The sequence below is a fragment of the Nannospalax galili genome, unplaced genomic scaffold, assembly GCF_000622305.1.
Source record: "Nannospalax galili isolate Female #2095 unplaced genomic scaffold, S.galili_v1.0 scaffold25, whole genome shotgun sequence".
Taxonomy (NCBI): Eukaryota; Metazoa; Chordata; class Mammalia; order Rodentia; family Spalacidae; genus Nannospalax; species Nannospalax galili.
The window spans coordinates 5,178,969-5,190,643 of record NW_008355642.1 but is presented as its reverse complement, the minus strand read 5'-3'; the positions used below and the strand labels follow the sequence as shown (position 1 = coordinate 5,190,643).

General features: G+C 39.4%; 2 protein-coding genes across 3 annotated transcripts in view; one reads left to right on the top strand and one right to left on the bottom strand.

Annotated features, from left to right (window-relative positions):
- The window catches only part of Cldn2 (claudin 2), a 64,882-nt gene that overhangs the window by 15,499 nt on the left and 37,708 nt on the right, over positions 1-11,675 (top strand). The window lies entirely within an intron of this gene.
- The window catches only part of Morc4 (MORC family CW-type zinc finger 4), a 62,455-nt gene continuing 55,655 nt past the window's right edge, over positions 4,876-11,675 (bottom strand). The window contains exons 15-17 of one of the 2 annotated variants that reach the window (XM_029556030.1): positions 8,527-9,214; positions 7,927-8,210; positions 4,876-7,622 (exon numbers count right to left, since the gene is read on the bottom strand). In XM_029556030.1, coding sequence (XP_029411890.1) covers positions 7,469-7,622; positions 7,927-8,210; positions 8,527-9,214 — 1,126 coding nt within the window. In that variant the 3' untranslated portion in view covers positions 4,876-7,468. The remainder of the gene's footprint in view (positions 7,623-7,926; positions 8,211-8,526; positions 9,215-11,675) is intronic. The other variant, XM_029556031.1, reaches the window with a different exon arrangement.

The window sequence follows — 11,675 nt, the reverse complement described above, 5'->3', positions numbered from 1 at the left end:
AGAGAGAGAGAGAGAGAGAGAGAGAGAGAGAGAGAGAGAGAGATTGTACTCTCCATCCACCGTGTAGGTCCTGTGATTCAAAGTCGGATTTTCAAGCTTGGCAGAAAGCATCTTTACCTGCTAAGCCAGTCGACACAAAGTGCATTTTCTACTATACATCTGGATCTAATTTAGTAGAGGAATTGTCTTTCCAAGAACAAAGCTTTTCAAGATTCTTCCTTCCTCGAAGTTTAAATACCCTGAAGATCTTGCATAGGTTTCTATTTGTCAAATTATTTCATCAGAAATAAAAGGAAAGGGAGACTGGAGAAGCTAGAGAGGACAGGAAAGATACTCGCTCTTTATTCTTTATCTGTAAGAATCTGGGGGTGGAAGAAAATTATCACTTGACAAGTCCCACTGCTAAAGTAAATCTCAGTCCAAGAGCACTCCAGACAGGGTTTGGGAGATTTCAACAGCTCCTTTCAGAGTCACAGATTTCAAAGCATTATCAATTTCTTGGTTCATTCTGTTCCTTGCACTTCAAGCTTATAGTATTCACTTTCTCAAACCCTCCTAGTTAGCCTTCATATTGTTGCATTTATCCACAACCAACTTCTGATTTTCTTCATACTATTCCCCTATAACTAGAAAAGGTCTCCTCACACCACTACCTTTCTAATTCTTTAGGTTTCCAGAGATCCCATCTAGAAGACCAGACTTTGGGGGTTGGGTACTTTCCTCAGCTTTTGCCTAAAGTTTTCTTCTCCATCATTCAGAACACAATGGGCAGATGTATAGAATGTGTTTTGCATGTAGAAAGCATCTAAAACATTTTTACTCTGTCAGCTCCGAGTGGGTTAGGGAATTATGGTGATTTACATCAAATGCTGAGTAACAATATTTTCATCTTCAGATTTTGTCTTCCATTACAAAGTGGGGTTTAGAGTATAGCTGACTGATACCAAGTATATTTAGACTGCACAAAACCCTGCTTCAATACTCACTACCAATACAGAAAGTAAATTGCAATTCACGTCTCATTTATAAACTAAAGTTTGTGTATGCCCAAGACTTTCAAGTCAGTTCTTACAGTTATTTAGTTTATTATCCAAATAATAATAATAATAATAATAATAATAATAATAATAATTATCCCTGACTTTTGTTATGAAACATGATCTCACTGTGTAGCCCAGGCTGGTCTTGACTCTGGTTACTTGTGCTGAGATTATAAGGTACCTTGACCTGAATGCTTTTAATACTTTATTTTTTATGTTTTATGTCTATGAGTGTATTGCTTGCATGTAAGAAAGTGTACCCATGTTGTGCAATGCCTGCGGAATTCAGAAGAGGGAGTTGGATCTCCTGGAACTGGAGTTAGGATGGTTGTCAGCTGCCATGTGGATGCTGAGAATCGAACTTCTGCTAGAGCAGTCAGTGCTCTTAACCACTGAGCCATCTCTCCAGCTCCTTGACCTGAATTTTTAAACAAAGATTTATTTTTATTTATATATATGTGTGTGTCTGTATGTGTATGCACACATGCCCATGAAAACACAAGAAGGTGTCATAGCCCCTGGAGCTATTTACAGGCAGTTGCAAGCCACCTGCCCTGAGTGCTGGAAGCTGGATTCAGATTCTTGGAAGAGTAGCAACCACTCTTAATCAGTGAGCCATCTCTCTATCCCCTGCCCTTACTTTGGATTCAGAACATATGGTTCCTGATATAAAACATGAGGGTAGGGCGGTCCTCATGAAGCATGCCATTTTTTCAGGACAGTCACACTTGACTTAGCCTCAGCTTACAGCCAGCATTTCTGAGAAGACTGCTATGCTTCACACTGGTCATAATGCAGAAGGGGGTTTTAACTTAGAACTCTGAAATATGTTCTATCTGGAAACTTCCCTTGGGGGCTGAGAACATAGTCTCTGTCTGTAAATTGTTAGTCCAGATGATTTGTAAGCACTGACTATGGGGAAGCAAACCTTCCTGCCCTCTGGTGCCATAGAGTCACTGATTTGGTCATCTTACAGATACCCATTTGTTTATGCAGCAAATATGTACTGACCCCCTAACACATGCCTGGAACGTGTTTCCTTGAGGCTTGTTCTAACTGTTCTTTGCTTGTTACAGCTTTTTGTCCCAATTGAAATAAACTATCAATCTTGAAAAGACTGAAGAGAAATCTTAGACAATTTTTTTCTGTTTAGTTCTTATTCTCAAGAACCGGTCTGTACAACCTTCTCCAGGTTAAATTTTGTAGTTCTCAGTATTTATTCAGATTGTATGTGGTAATGAACACTCATATGCCTTTTCTACTTTGGCATCCCAATTGTTCAGATCAAAGCTCAGTTAAAGAGAAATACTGGGCACATGGCAATCCCCATTCTATAGAACTCATTGTGTCAGTCCTTCATTTTCAGAGTTTCATACCCAGGCCAGTTATTTACTTCACTCACACTGAATTTATCCACCCTCTTCTATGAATGGGACACTATTTTCAGGTCATGGAGATGGAAATATGAATAAAATACAATTCCATCAGGAAATTGTTCATTAATAATCATTTATTGCTTGCTTACTATATCCTGGATATTATGATAATCAGTAGGATACAGTGGTTAGCAAAAACAAGGATGGCCTTATGGAATTTATTGAAACAGGCATACAAGAACCATGTGTGTTACGTTCACCACTGTGCATCACACAGCACATAGTAGGTGCCCATTGAAAATTTGTTGAATGAATGAAAGTGACCAAGTATATCAACTGTAAGAAGTGGTATGAAGCCAGAAAATGGCTTAATGGTTTTAAGAGCACTCTCTGCTCTTCCAAAGGACCCAGGTTCAATTCCTAACACCTGAACTTTTAAGCCAGGCATGATAGTGCATGCCTTTAATCCCAGCACTTGGGAGGCAGAGGCAGGTGGATCTCTATGAGTTCGAGGCCAGCCTGAGTGAGTTCCAGGACAGTTGGGGGCTACAGGGAGACCCTGTCTCAAAAAAAAAAGAACAAAATAGTGATTATGAACTGGAAAAAAAAGAAATTGAAATTGTGGGGAGATAATAGGGTAGATAGATGGAAAAGACGAAGCCTACTTAGGAAGAAGAGTAGCCATGGCAAGACTAGAAACACAGCATTCCAGAAGGAGAAGTATGGGTAATGCGTTTCTCAAGACAAAGTCTTGAATATTTTTATTTGAAGAATAAATATGACCATGATATTATTATTCATGTTTGTCCAAATTATTTCATTTTGCATATAACTTTTACCTTTACTGCATATTGGAATTACCAGCATATATCAAGTTAAGCTTTTGTTGTTTTAATATTACTTACACAAAATAAAAGAAGTGAATTTTAAATGTTCAGTATTTAGCAGCAATATGAGATTTAAACAAGAAAGAGGGGATAACCATTATAGGTGTTCTATAAAAGGTTTTCTTCTCAGCACTCGGGAGGCAGAGGCAGGCAGATCTCTGTGGGTTTGAGATCGGCCTGGTCAGTGAGTTCCAGGACAGTTGGGGGCTACAGGGAGACCCTGTCTCAAAAAAAAAAGAACAAAATAGTGATTATGAACTGGAAAAAAAAGAAATTGAAATTGTGGGGAGATAATAGGGTAGATAGATGGAAAAGACGAAGCCTACTTAGGAAGAAGAGTAGCCATGGCAAGACTAGAAACACAGCATTCCAGAAGGAGAAGTATGGGTAATGCGTTTCTCAAGAGAAGGCACAGTATTGTTGGTGAAGGCTCCGAGGCAGGTTGAGTTCTTGCCATGTTTCGGTGGGAAGCCAAGTAAGCAGAGGCAAAGTAGTAAATGAAGAAAGACCACTGAGAGAAAATGTAAGAGGTAAGCTGGGCAGTGTCTTGCAGGACATTGTAAGGGGGTGGATTTTATTCTAAGTGTAATGAAAAGTGAGTTATTGCCTTTAAGCAGAGGATGAATGGGAGTTTGGACTAAGGTGGTTGTGGTAAAAGTGAGTAGAATCAAGATTGTGCTTCGGAAATAGAAACAACAGACTTGTTGACAGACTGGATGTGGGGGATGAGAGAAGAGGAAAATTAAGGATGACTTCCAGGTTTTTAGCTTAAGCAACTGGGTGGGAGGAGGTGTCGTTTTCTAACATGAAGAGAATTGTAGAGGAGTCCTGGGGTTTGTCGCTGTTTATTTTTAACATGATTTACTTGAAATGTCTGTGAGATATGTAAGTGTAAATGTCAAGCAAGCAGTTGAATATCAATCTGGAGCTTTCTAACAGAGAAAATGGGATCAAGATCAGGAATTTTATGATAAAAGCTTTCTAAGAGATATAAGGCTTAAATGTTCAAAGAAAAATTTCAAGCCTTCCTAGTTTAGAGGAATTTTTCAGAAATAAGTTGGTATTTTAACCAAAGGCAAGATGATGGTGGAGAATATTTTTGGTAAAAGGAATGGAATAACAAAAGCAGAGGAGAAAATTTTAGGTACATTCAGAAATTGAAAAGGAGTTCAAATACGGTGGAATATAGTTTGTATTTGGCAAGTTGGAAGATGAGTCTACAGAGGGTGGTTGAAGCCAGACAACTCAGGCTTGAGTACCACGATAAAGGATTTGTATTGCATTTTCTAGGCAATTATGAATAGCCTTTAAGCAGAGACATGGGCTGATAAAGTTATTAAGAGCTACCGAGTGATATTGCATAGGATGTACTGAGGAATGAGAATAGGAGACAAGGGAAACCAATTAAGAATCTATTTCAGAGACAGAGAGATGGCTCAACAGTTAAGAGGACTGGCTGCTCTTGCAGAGGACCTGGGTTTGATTCCCAACACCCTCATGGCAGCTAACAACTTTCCATACTCCAGTTCTAGGGGATCTGACTCCTTCTTCTGGCCTCCATGGGCATTACACGACATGGGTGCACTTACATACATGCAGGCAATATACTCACACAGATAAGAAATAAAATATCAGGAAAAAAAGAATCTATTTCACTTTTCAAGGCATGAGATAGTGAGGAGCTAAATGTTGATTGAGGCAAGCTAAAGAGAAACATTTGTAAGGATAATTATTATGTTAACCTAATAGGAAAGCCAGGAGGATACACCTCTGTTTACTTCATTGTTGATATCTTTGTGTTCACATTAGGTTATGGATTTCTGATATGGCTGGACAACACTCTTCAATTTTTCCACAGCCATTTTTGATAATAGTTCAAGGGAGCAGTGTGGGTAAAGAATGTCCTAAGAGAAGGCATAGTACAGGTGAACGCTCTGAGGTCAGTTGAGAGAGTGACATGTTTTCAGTGGGAAACCAAGTGAGCCAGAGAAGTGGCAAATGATGAAAGGTTGCTGAGATAAAATGTAGGTACGCAGGGGTCTTGTGAGATATTGTAAGAGGCTTGAATTTTAATGGGACTGTTGGTTTAGTTTCATAGCATACAATAAATAGGTAACAAAGTGGTAGCTCTGATAGTGACGTGAGCAGACTCATACAGGTAAGTGTTGCTGGAAAAAGCAGTGTCGGTTCAAAACCATGGGCTGACAGGACATGGGTCAGGATATGCAGACAGTAAAGATGAGTTAAAACATTTTCAGTCTCTGTCCCTATTAAAGCCCCATTGTCTGCCCCTCTTGCCCCCACTACTCAAAAATTAGCCACACAAGCTAAACTTTCAATTCACTGAAATTCTCCCTCTCCCAGACTCCTGTTCATATTATTATCTGTGCATAATCACATCCCCTCCCAGGCTCCATCTCACAAACAAGGATCTTGAGAAAATAACTGAATGTGCTCTCCTTTCCTCCGTGATAATGCCATTTAGACAAATGAAGCCTCGAATTTACTAATCCAAATTTCCAACATGAAGTTAATTATGCATCCAGCTGGAGCTGAGGTGAGGTAGAATGGTGGGGAGCAGGGGCTATGTTTAAGTACCATTCTAATGGTAAAACCTGGCTATGGCCTCTGCTTATTCTCCAGAAACTTCTGGGAGTATTTATGTATGATGAGCTTCCTTTCAAAGGAGTTCAGCTTTTCTTAAGGCAGTCTTCTTAAGTATATCTACAGAGAAAACGGTCTATCCCAAGTGTTTTTTTTTTTTTCCTTTTGGACTAGAGAATACTTTTGCCACCAGTGGACCCCACCTTCTTTTATTATTTTACCCACTACTTCCTATCTTTCAACATTGACATACACATATACATAAGTGTCTATACATAGTGTTCATTATCCAATGACCTTTAAGGAGTACTTTGAACTCTTTGGGGACTATGTACTATGAAAACATAATAAAGCAATGAATTCATAAAACATCTTTACGTGAGTAGAAGAGGTACTATTTCTGTGCTGTGAGGGCTAGCCCTCTCTCAGAATAACTTAAATAGTAGGTAGGTATATCATAAGGGACATTAACTTTTTACTCTAAAATACTTCGTCCACTACATGAAGCAACAATGTGGTGATACACATTTTAAAATCTTGATCCTTAACCATTTATTTTCAAGGATCTGTTATTTAAATGTAAATATCACAGGGAGTTGGTTAGTTGGTTGGTAGATTATGATTTCAGACTAGTTCCTTTTACACTAACCTGCTACTGCTATCAAACATATTTTTCATGTTCTGGATTTTCTGTACATTTGTTTATGCTGTTCTTCCAGAGGTAATGCTAAATTCAACATAAATTATCTATGTAAAAATATTTATAATTTCATAAATCTCTCATTTGACACCCAAATTCAAGCCTACTTGTTAGTTTTTAAAACAATTTATTTTTCCAATGTAAGAAGAATAACAAGTATATTATAGAAAATTTGAAAAAGGCAAGAAGGTAGGAAGAAGAAAAAACAAACATAGTCCTATCTCCTAAAGAACAACCATCATTAACAGTGTTGTCGTGCTCATTAATTAAACCTTCATTTAAATTCCATTTCTGGTGTGCTGCCTTCATTTAAATTGCTCTCCTAAATCTTGTAGACCACGTTCATACCACTCACTTCCATTTACCATACACTTCTGTGTACAGTAAACTTAGTGTATCTTGTGCTTCCAACTAGATTGTTAGAACCTTGTCAGGGCTGAAACTATGAGTTATCGTTCTTAGCTTCCACGAAAATACCAGGTATGCTGGACCCAGTATTTGCTGACTGATTTAACCTAAATGAATATGAACCATTATCAGAATAGGAAATAGGCCAAGTACTTAGGTCATGAAAATTAAAGCTTTCTGGCCACCTAACTTAGTGACTATTGCTTTCCTATTCCTGGACTCTTGAAAGGTTGTTTAACTGTTGTCTTTCTCCCCACCCAAACTGAATGAGAAGCACGTTGATTAAAGAGCCAGGGTTCATTCAGAGATTCTCAATATAAGGCATAAAGGTGAAAGAAAAAGAGAGAGGCGTGGGGGAAAGGAGGGAGAAGGGAAGAAACGTGAAGAAAGAAAAAGAGAGAAGAGACTGAAAAGAGAAAAGAAAGATAGATGGGAGTATATATAGTCTGGTGCTCAGTCCAGTATGTGATTTGCCTCCAGCACTGTGTACAGGATCCCATCCACTTGTTCTGAGGCATACCCGATCTCACGAAGCTCCAAGTGAGGGAGGACAGAAGTAAGGAGATAGCTGACGTGGATACGTAGCCGCGTAAGCTTTGCCAAAGCCCTGTATGATGGAGTGAGGGGGCAGAAGAGATGACATGAAGTCATTAGCCAACAGAATAAAATGAAGCCCCTTCAAAATGGGCCTACATATCTTAAAAATTATGCCTCCATTAGATAGAAAGAAAGCAGAAAGCACAATGCCACCAAACACAGGGAGATTGGCTGCGGCTTTCTAAGAATTATGCAATCCTTGGTAGTCTATGAATTAAGACTTCCTCCCTTGCCTAGGACCGTAGCACCTGGGGATCTTAGGGGATACTTCCCATTAGTACTCATGAGCTGAGAACTAAACCCTAGTAATTAACCTTTCTAGGTCATCTCCCTCTGGGTTCCGGTAGGAGACCTGGGCCTTCTTCAGCATTTCCAGGTGTGTCTCTGTTTCTTTCAGTTTTTCTTTTAATTCTTGCTTCTCCTCTTTGGTTCTTTCTAGCTCAGCTTTCAGAATCTGGAATTCAGCTTGGCGATAACCCATGTGTTTCTTGCTCCAGTACAAGCCTTCTGTCTCCTGGGTACTATAGGTCAGCAATTCATGTTGAACTTTCTTGAATTCAGAATGCCAATGATTCTTCTCCTGTTCCAGCTCCTCCACCTGCAGTCCAAGAAAGAGATATTCAATGATGCTTCATACAACCAAAAGTTAAAGAATGTCAAAAAATTGATTCACGTATGCTCATCCCATGATTCCATTATAAATACTCCTTTATTTATGTAAATCTATTTTCAAGCCTAAAAATATGGGAAGAAAGCCCATTAGGGTCAACTCAACCTGAGACACATCACAGAATGGTTCAATGACGTATTTTACTTAAAAGTCTCAGAATATGAAATAAATCATCAGAATATCAACTCCCCAGTCCCTTGGATACAATGATCTCTTATTCCTAGTGGTAAGGTGTTGCCCAAACCTTTTGCTGGAACATATTCCTTTCAGCCAAAACACGTTCCAATTTTTCTGTGGTTCTCTTCAATTCTTCCACCTCTTTCTGATTTTTCATCTTTGGCATGTTACGACTTCCACTCTCCTGGTAGCCTTTTCCTTTCCCCCCCGGGGCTGCAGCAGGGACTGTAGCAGGGGCCATAGAAGAATCAGGACCTGGGTTCCAGGATTCAGCTCCTTTTCTTCTCCCAGCAAAGTCCTCCCTGTTAAACGGGATTAGCTGAATGGGAGCTCCTGAATCTCTAACTCCTTTTGCAACACCGACAACAGCTACAAAAGGTCCTTTACTCATTTCTTTGCTTGTGGTCATGCTACTTCTGTCAGATTCTTCTGCTACCAGTCTTGGCATCTGATCCAGTTCTTCAGGAAGCAGGGATCCCTGACATTGGTCTTGGGACTCTGGACCCAGAACTGAAGCTTCCTTGCTCTGCCCTGTATTCTTGGTTGCTTCTGGGTATTCTGGCGAAAGGTATGGTGGTGTGCTTCGTTCAGAACTGGGTTTATCATTGCTGTTTTCCCCTTCGGGGTAGGCGACAGCTGCTTCTACCCTCCTGTAAGAATTGGGTATGGAATAATCGAGAGGAGATGGTGTCATCTCATTTTGGAACCTCCTTCGTTTCTCCACAGGTTCTTCACCTAGGATCCATTTGTACTTACTGAAAAAAAACAAAGCTGTCAAGATATAGGTTTAAAAAAAAAAGAAGCTTATCCTATAAAGCCCTTCATCAAATTTCTTACATTAAAACTTCCCCCAGATGTTAGGCACATATTATTTTTCAGGTTAGTAATACTACTGCAATGGTTGAGATGCAGTTTATCTCCCCAAAGCTCATGTGCTGGAAGCTGTCCTTAGTGTGGCAATGTTTAGAGATAATGTGGAACTTTGAAGAGATGGACCCTAGTGGGAGTTTCTTAGGTCGCTGAGGGTATGACTTCGGAAGGAATGAAAGGAGTTCTCATAGAAGTACTGAACCCCGAATTATTTCTCATGAAAATCATGTTACAAAAGATGCAGTCTCTTTCATATCCACCCTAGAATTGTGATCCCATCCACTATTACACCTTCAGCAGAGTCAAGCTGATAGCAACACCACACCATGCCCTTGAATCTCTAGACCTGTGAGCTAAAAAATAAACCTCTTTTCCTTATACAGTTACTCAGCCTACTGAGTTTTGTTATATTACCAAACAAAGAAGTACAATAACTCAATCCCCCACAAGCCTCAACCCCTCCATTCATGCAACTGTTGTAAAGGGGGAAGTAAAGCTGAAAGGTTTTAAGGGTCAGTATAAAAATAAAATAGTAGGCTGACCTTGGTAAAAAGTTTTAAAAATAGATGAATTTTAAACCAGTATGACTTAGAAGTTTCCTAAAAGCAAATAGAGGAAGACAAACAAAAAATACACAGACACAATCTCTTAACGCAGAATGGAATAAAAGTTGTTAAAAAAAAAAAGCCTAGCAGTGTATGCAGAGAATAAAGCCAGCTTGTTAATTTTAAAGTGTCACAAAACTTCCAGTATCGAAGACTTAGCACATGTTTATATTGCAGTAGAACACTATTCAGTTCCTTGCCAGCCTAGTGGATTACGGCTATTGCCCATTATTCACTTGTAAAAGTTAATTAAAACACAGGGCTCTAGTTAAAAACAAAGAAGGTAAATCTGTCAGTTCAAGTCATTTCCCCATTATGACAAATAGCTCCACTTGGTCCAGCACACACTGGAACTCCCTTTATTCTTCAGATAAGTTCAGGATGATGGCCTCAAATCACCTTCCATATCTAGCAGCTATAAACACTAATGGGTGAAGAATCTAACAAAGCAACTGTGCCATTGAAATCCATAAATGATTTTATATCAAGCAGCAGGATGGGGACGGACCTCATGGCCATTCGTCCTTGTAACACATGACAAGAAATTTCAAGGTAAAAACCAGCTTTTCAATCTTTCAGTGAGAAAGAATGTGGCTTGTAATTAGCTGCCTCATAGTACTTTAAGGTTTGCTGCATCTCTGTAATTTCTGAGAACATCTGTGAGACCTCTCAATCTTAGCTTCTTACAAAGTTCTATAAGTTTTTCAGAAATAAAACTGGTCTGTGATCCTAACAGATCTTGTGTTAACCTTCAGGGAGAAGCAAAAGGATTTAGAGACTATATAAAAACAGATCCATCTTTAGGCATGCCTAAGAGGAAGTACAAACAGTGTATTTAGCTCTGGTGCTGAGGTTTACTATATAGAAATAATAGCTGGGCATAGCAATCTTAAGAAGCTGAAGCAGGAAAAGTGACATAAGTTGGAAGCCAGCCTGGGCTACATAGTATCAGGACAGTCAGGGCTACAGAGCAAAACTGGCTAAAAAATAACAATAACAAAATAAGCAAAACAAATATTTTATGAAAGGTAATTAAAATCCTACTTTTTGCCTTATCTCCCAAACTTAAAGGGTGGTGTTGCTAACTACTTTCCTTCTTGGCCCTACGTTCATCCTTTTTAGTAATCCCATACAAACTCTTGATGACAACCTATGAGCAAAACCTCCCATATTCTCTCAAGCCCTGACCACCAATAACCAATTTACAACTGCGTAGCACAAATTTTTTTGAGACAGAATCTCCCTGTAGCCTGAACCCCACCCCCCAGCTATCCTGGAACTCACTATGTAGACCAGGTTGGCCGCAATCTCACAGAGATCTGCCTGCCTCTGCCTCCTGAGTGCTCAGATTAAAGGCATGTGCCACCACACACTTTAGTATTACTCTTATACATTATTTCTGATGCTAGGTTAACAAACAGCTTCAAGATGCACATCCTCCAGTTAGACTGCTGTATGTTTTCAAGTATCAATGATAGAGGCTTGGGTGAATTCACGCTGCTAACTTTCTTTTTTAAATTTATTTTTTAAAAATATTTTTATTTTTGTGTGTATGAGTGTATTGCCTGCATGTATGTAAGTACACCCTTGTCGTCCAATGCACGTGGAGATCAGAAGAGGGAGTCGGATTCCCCTGGAACTGGAGTTATGGATGGCTGCTAGCCACAATGTGGGAATTGAAGCTGGGTCCTCTGAAAGAGCAGGCAGTGTTCTTAACTGCTAAACCATCTCTCCAGTCCTG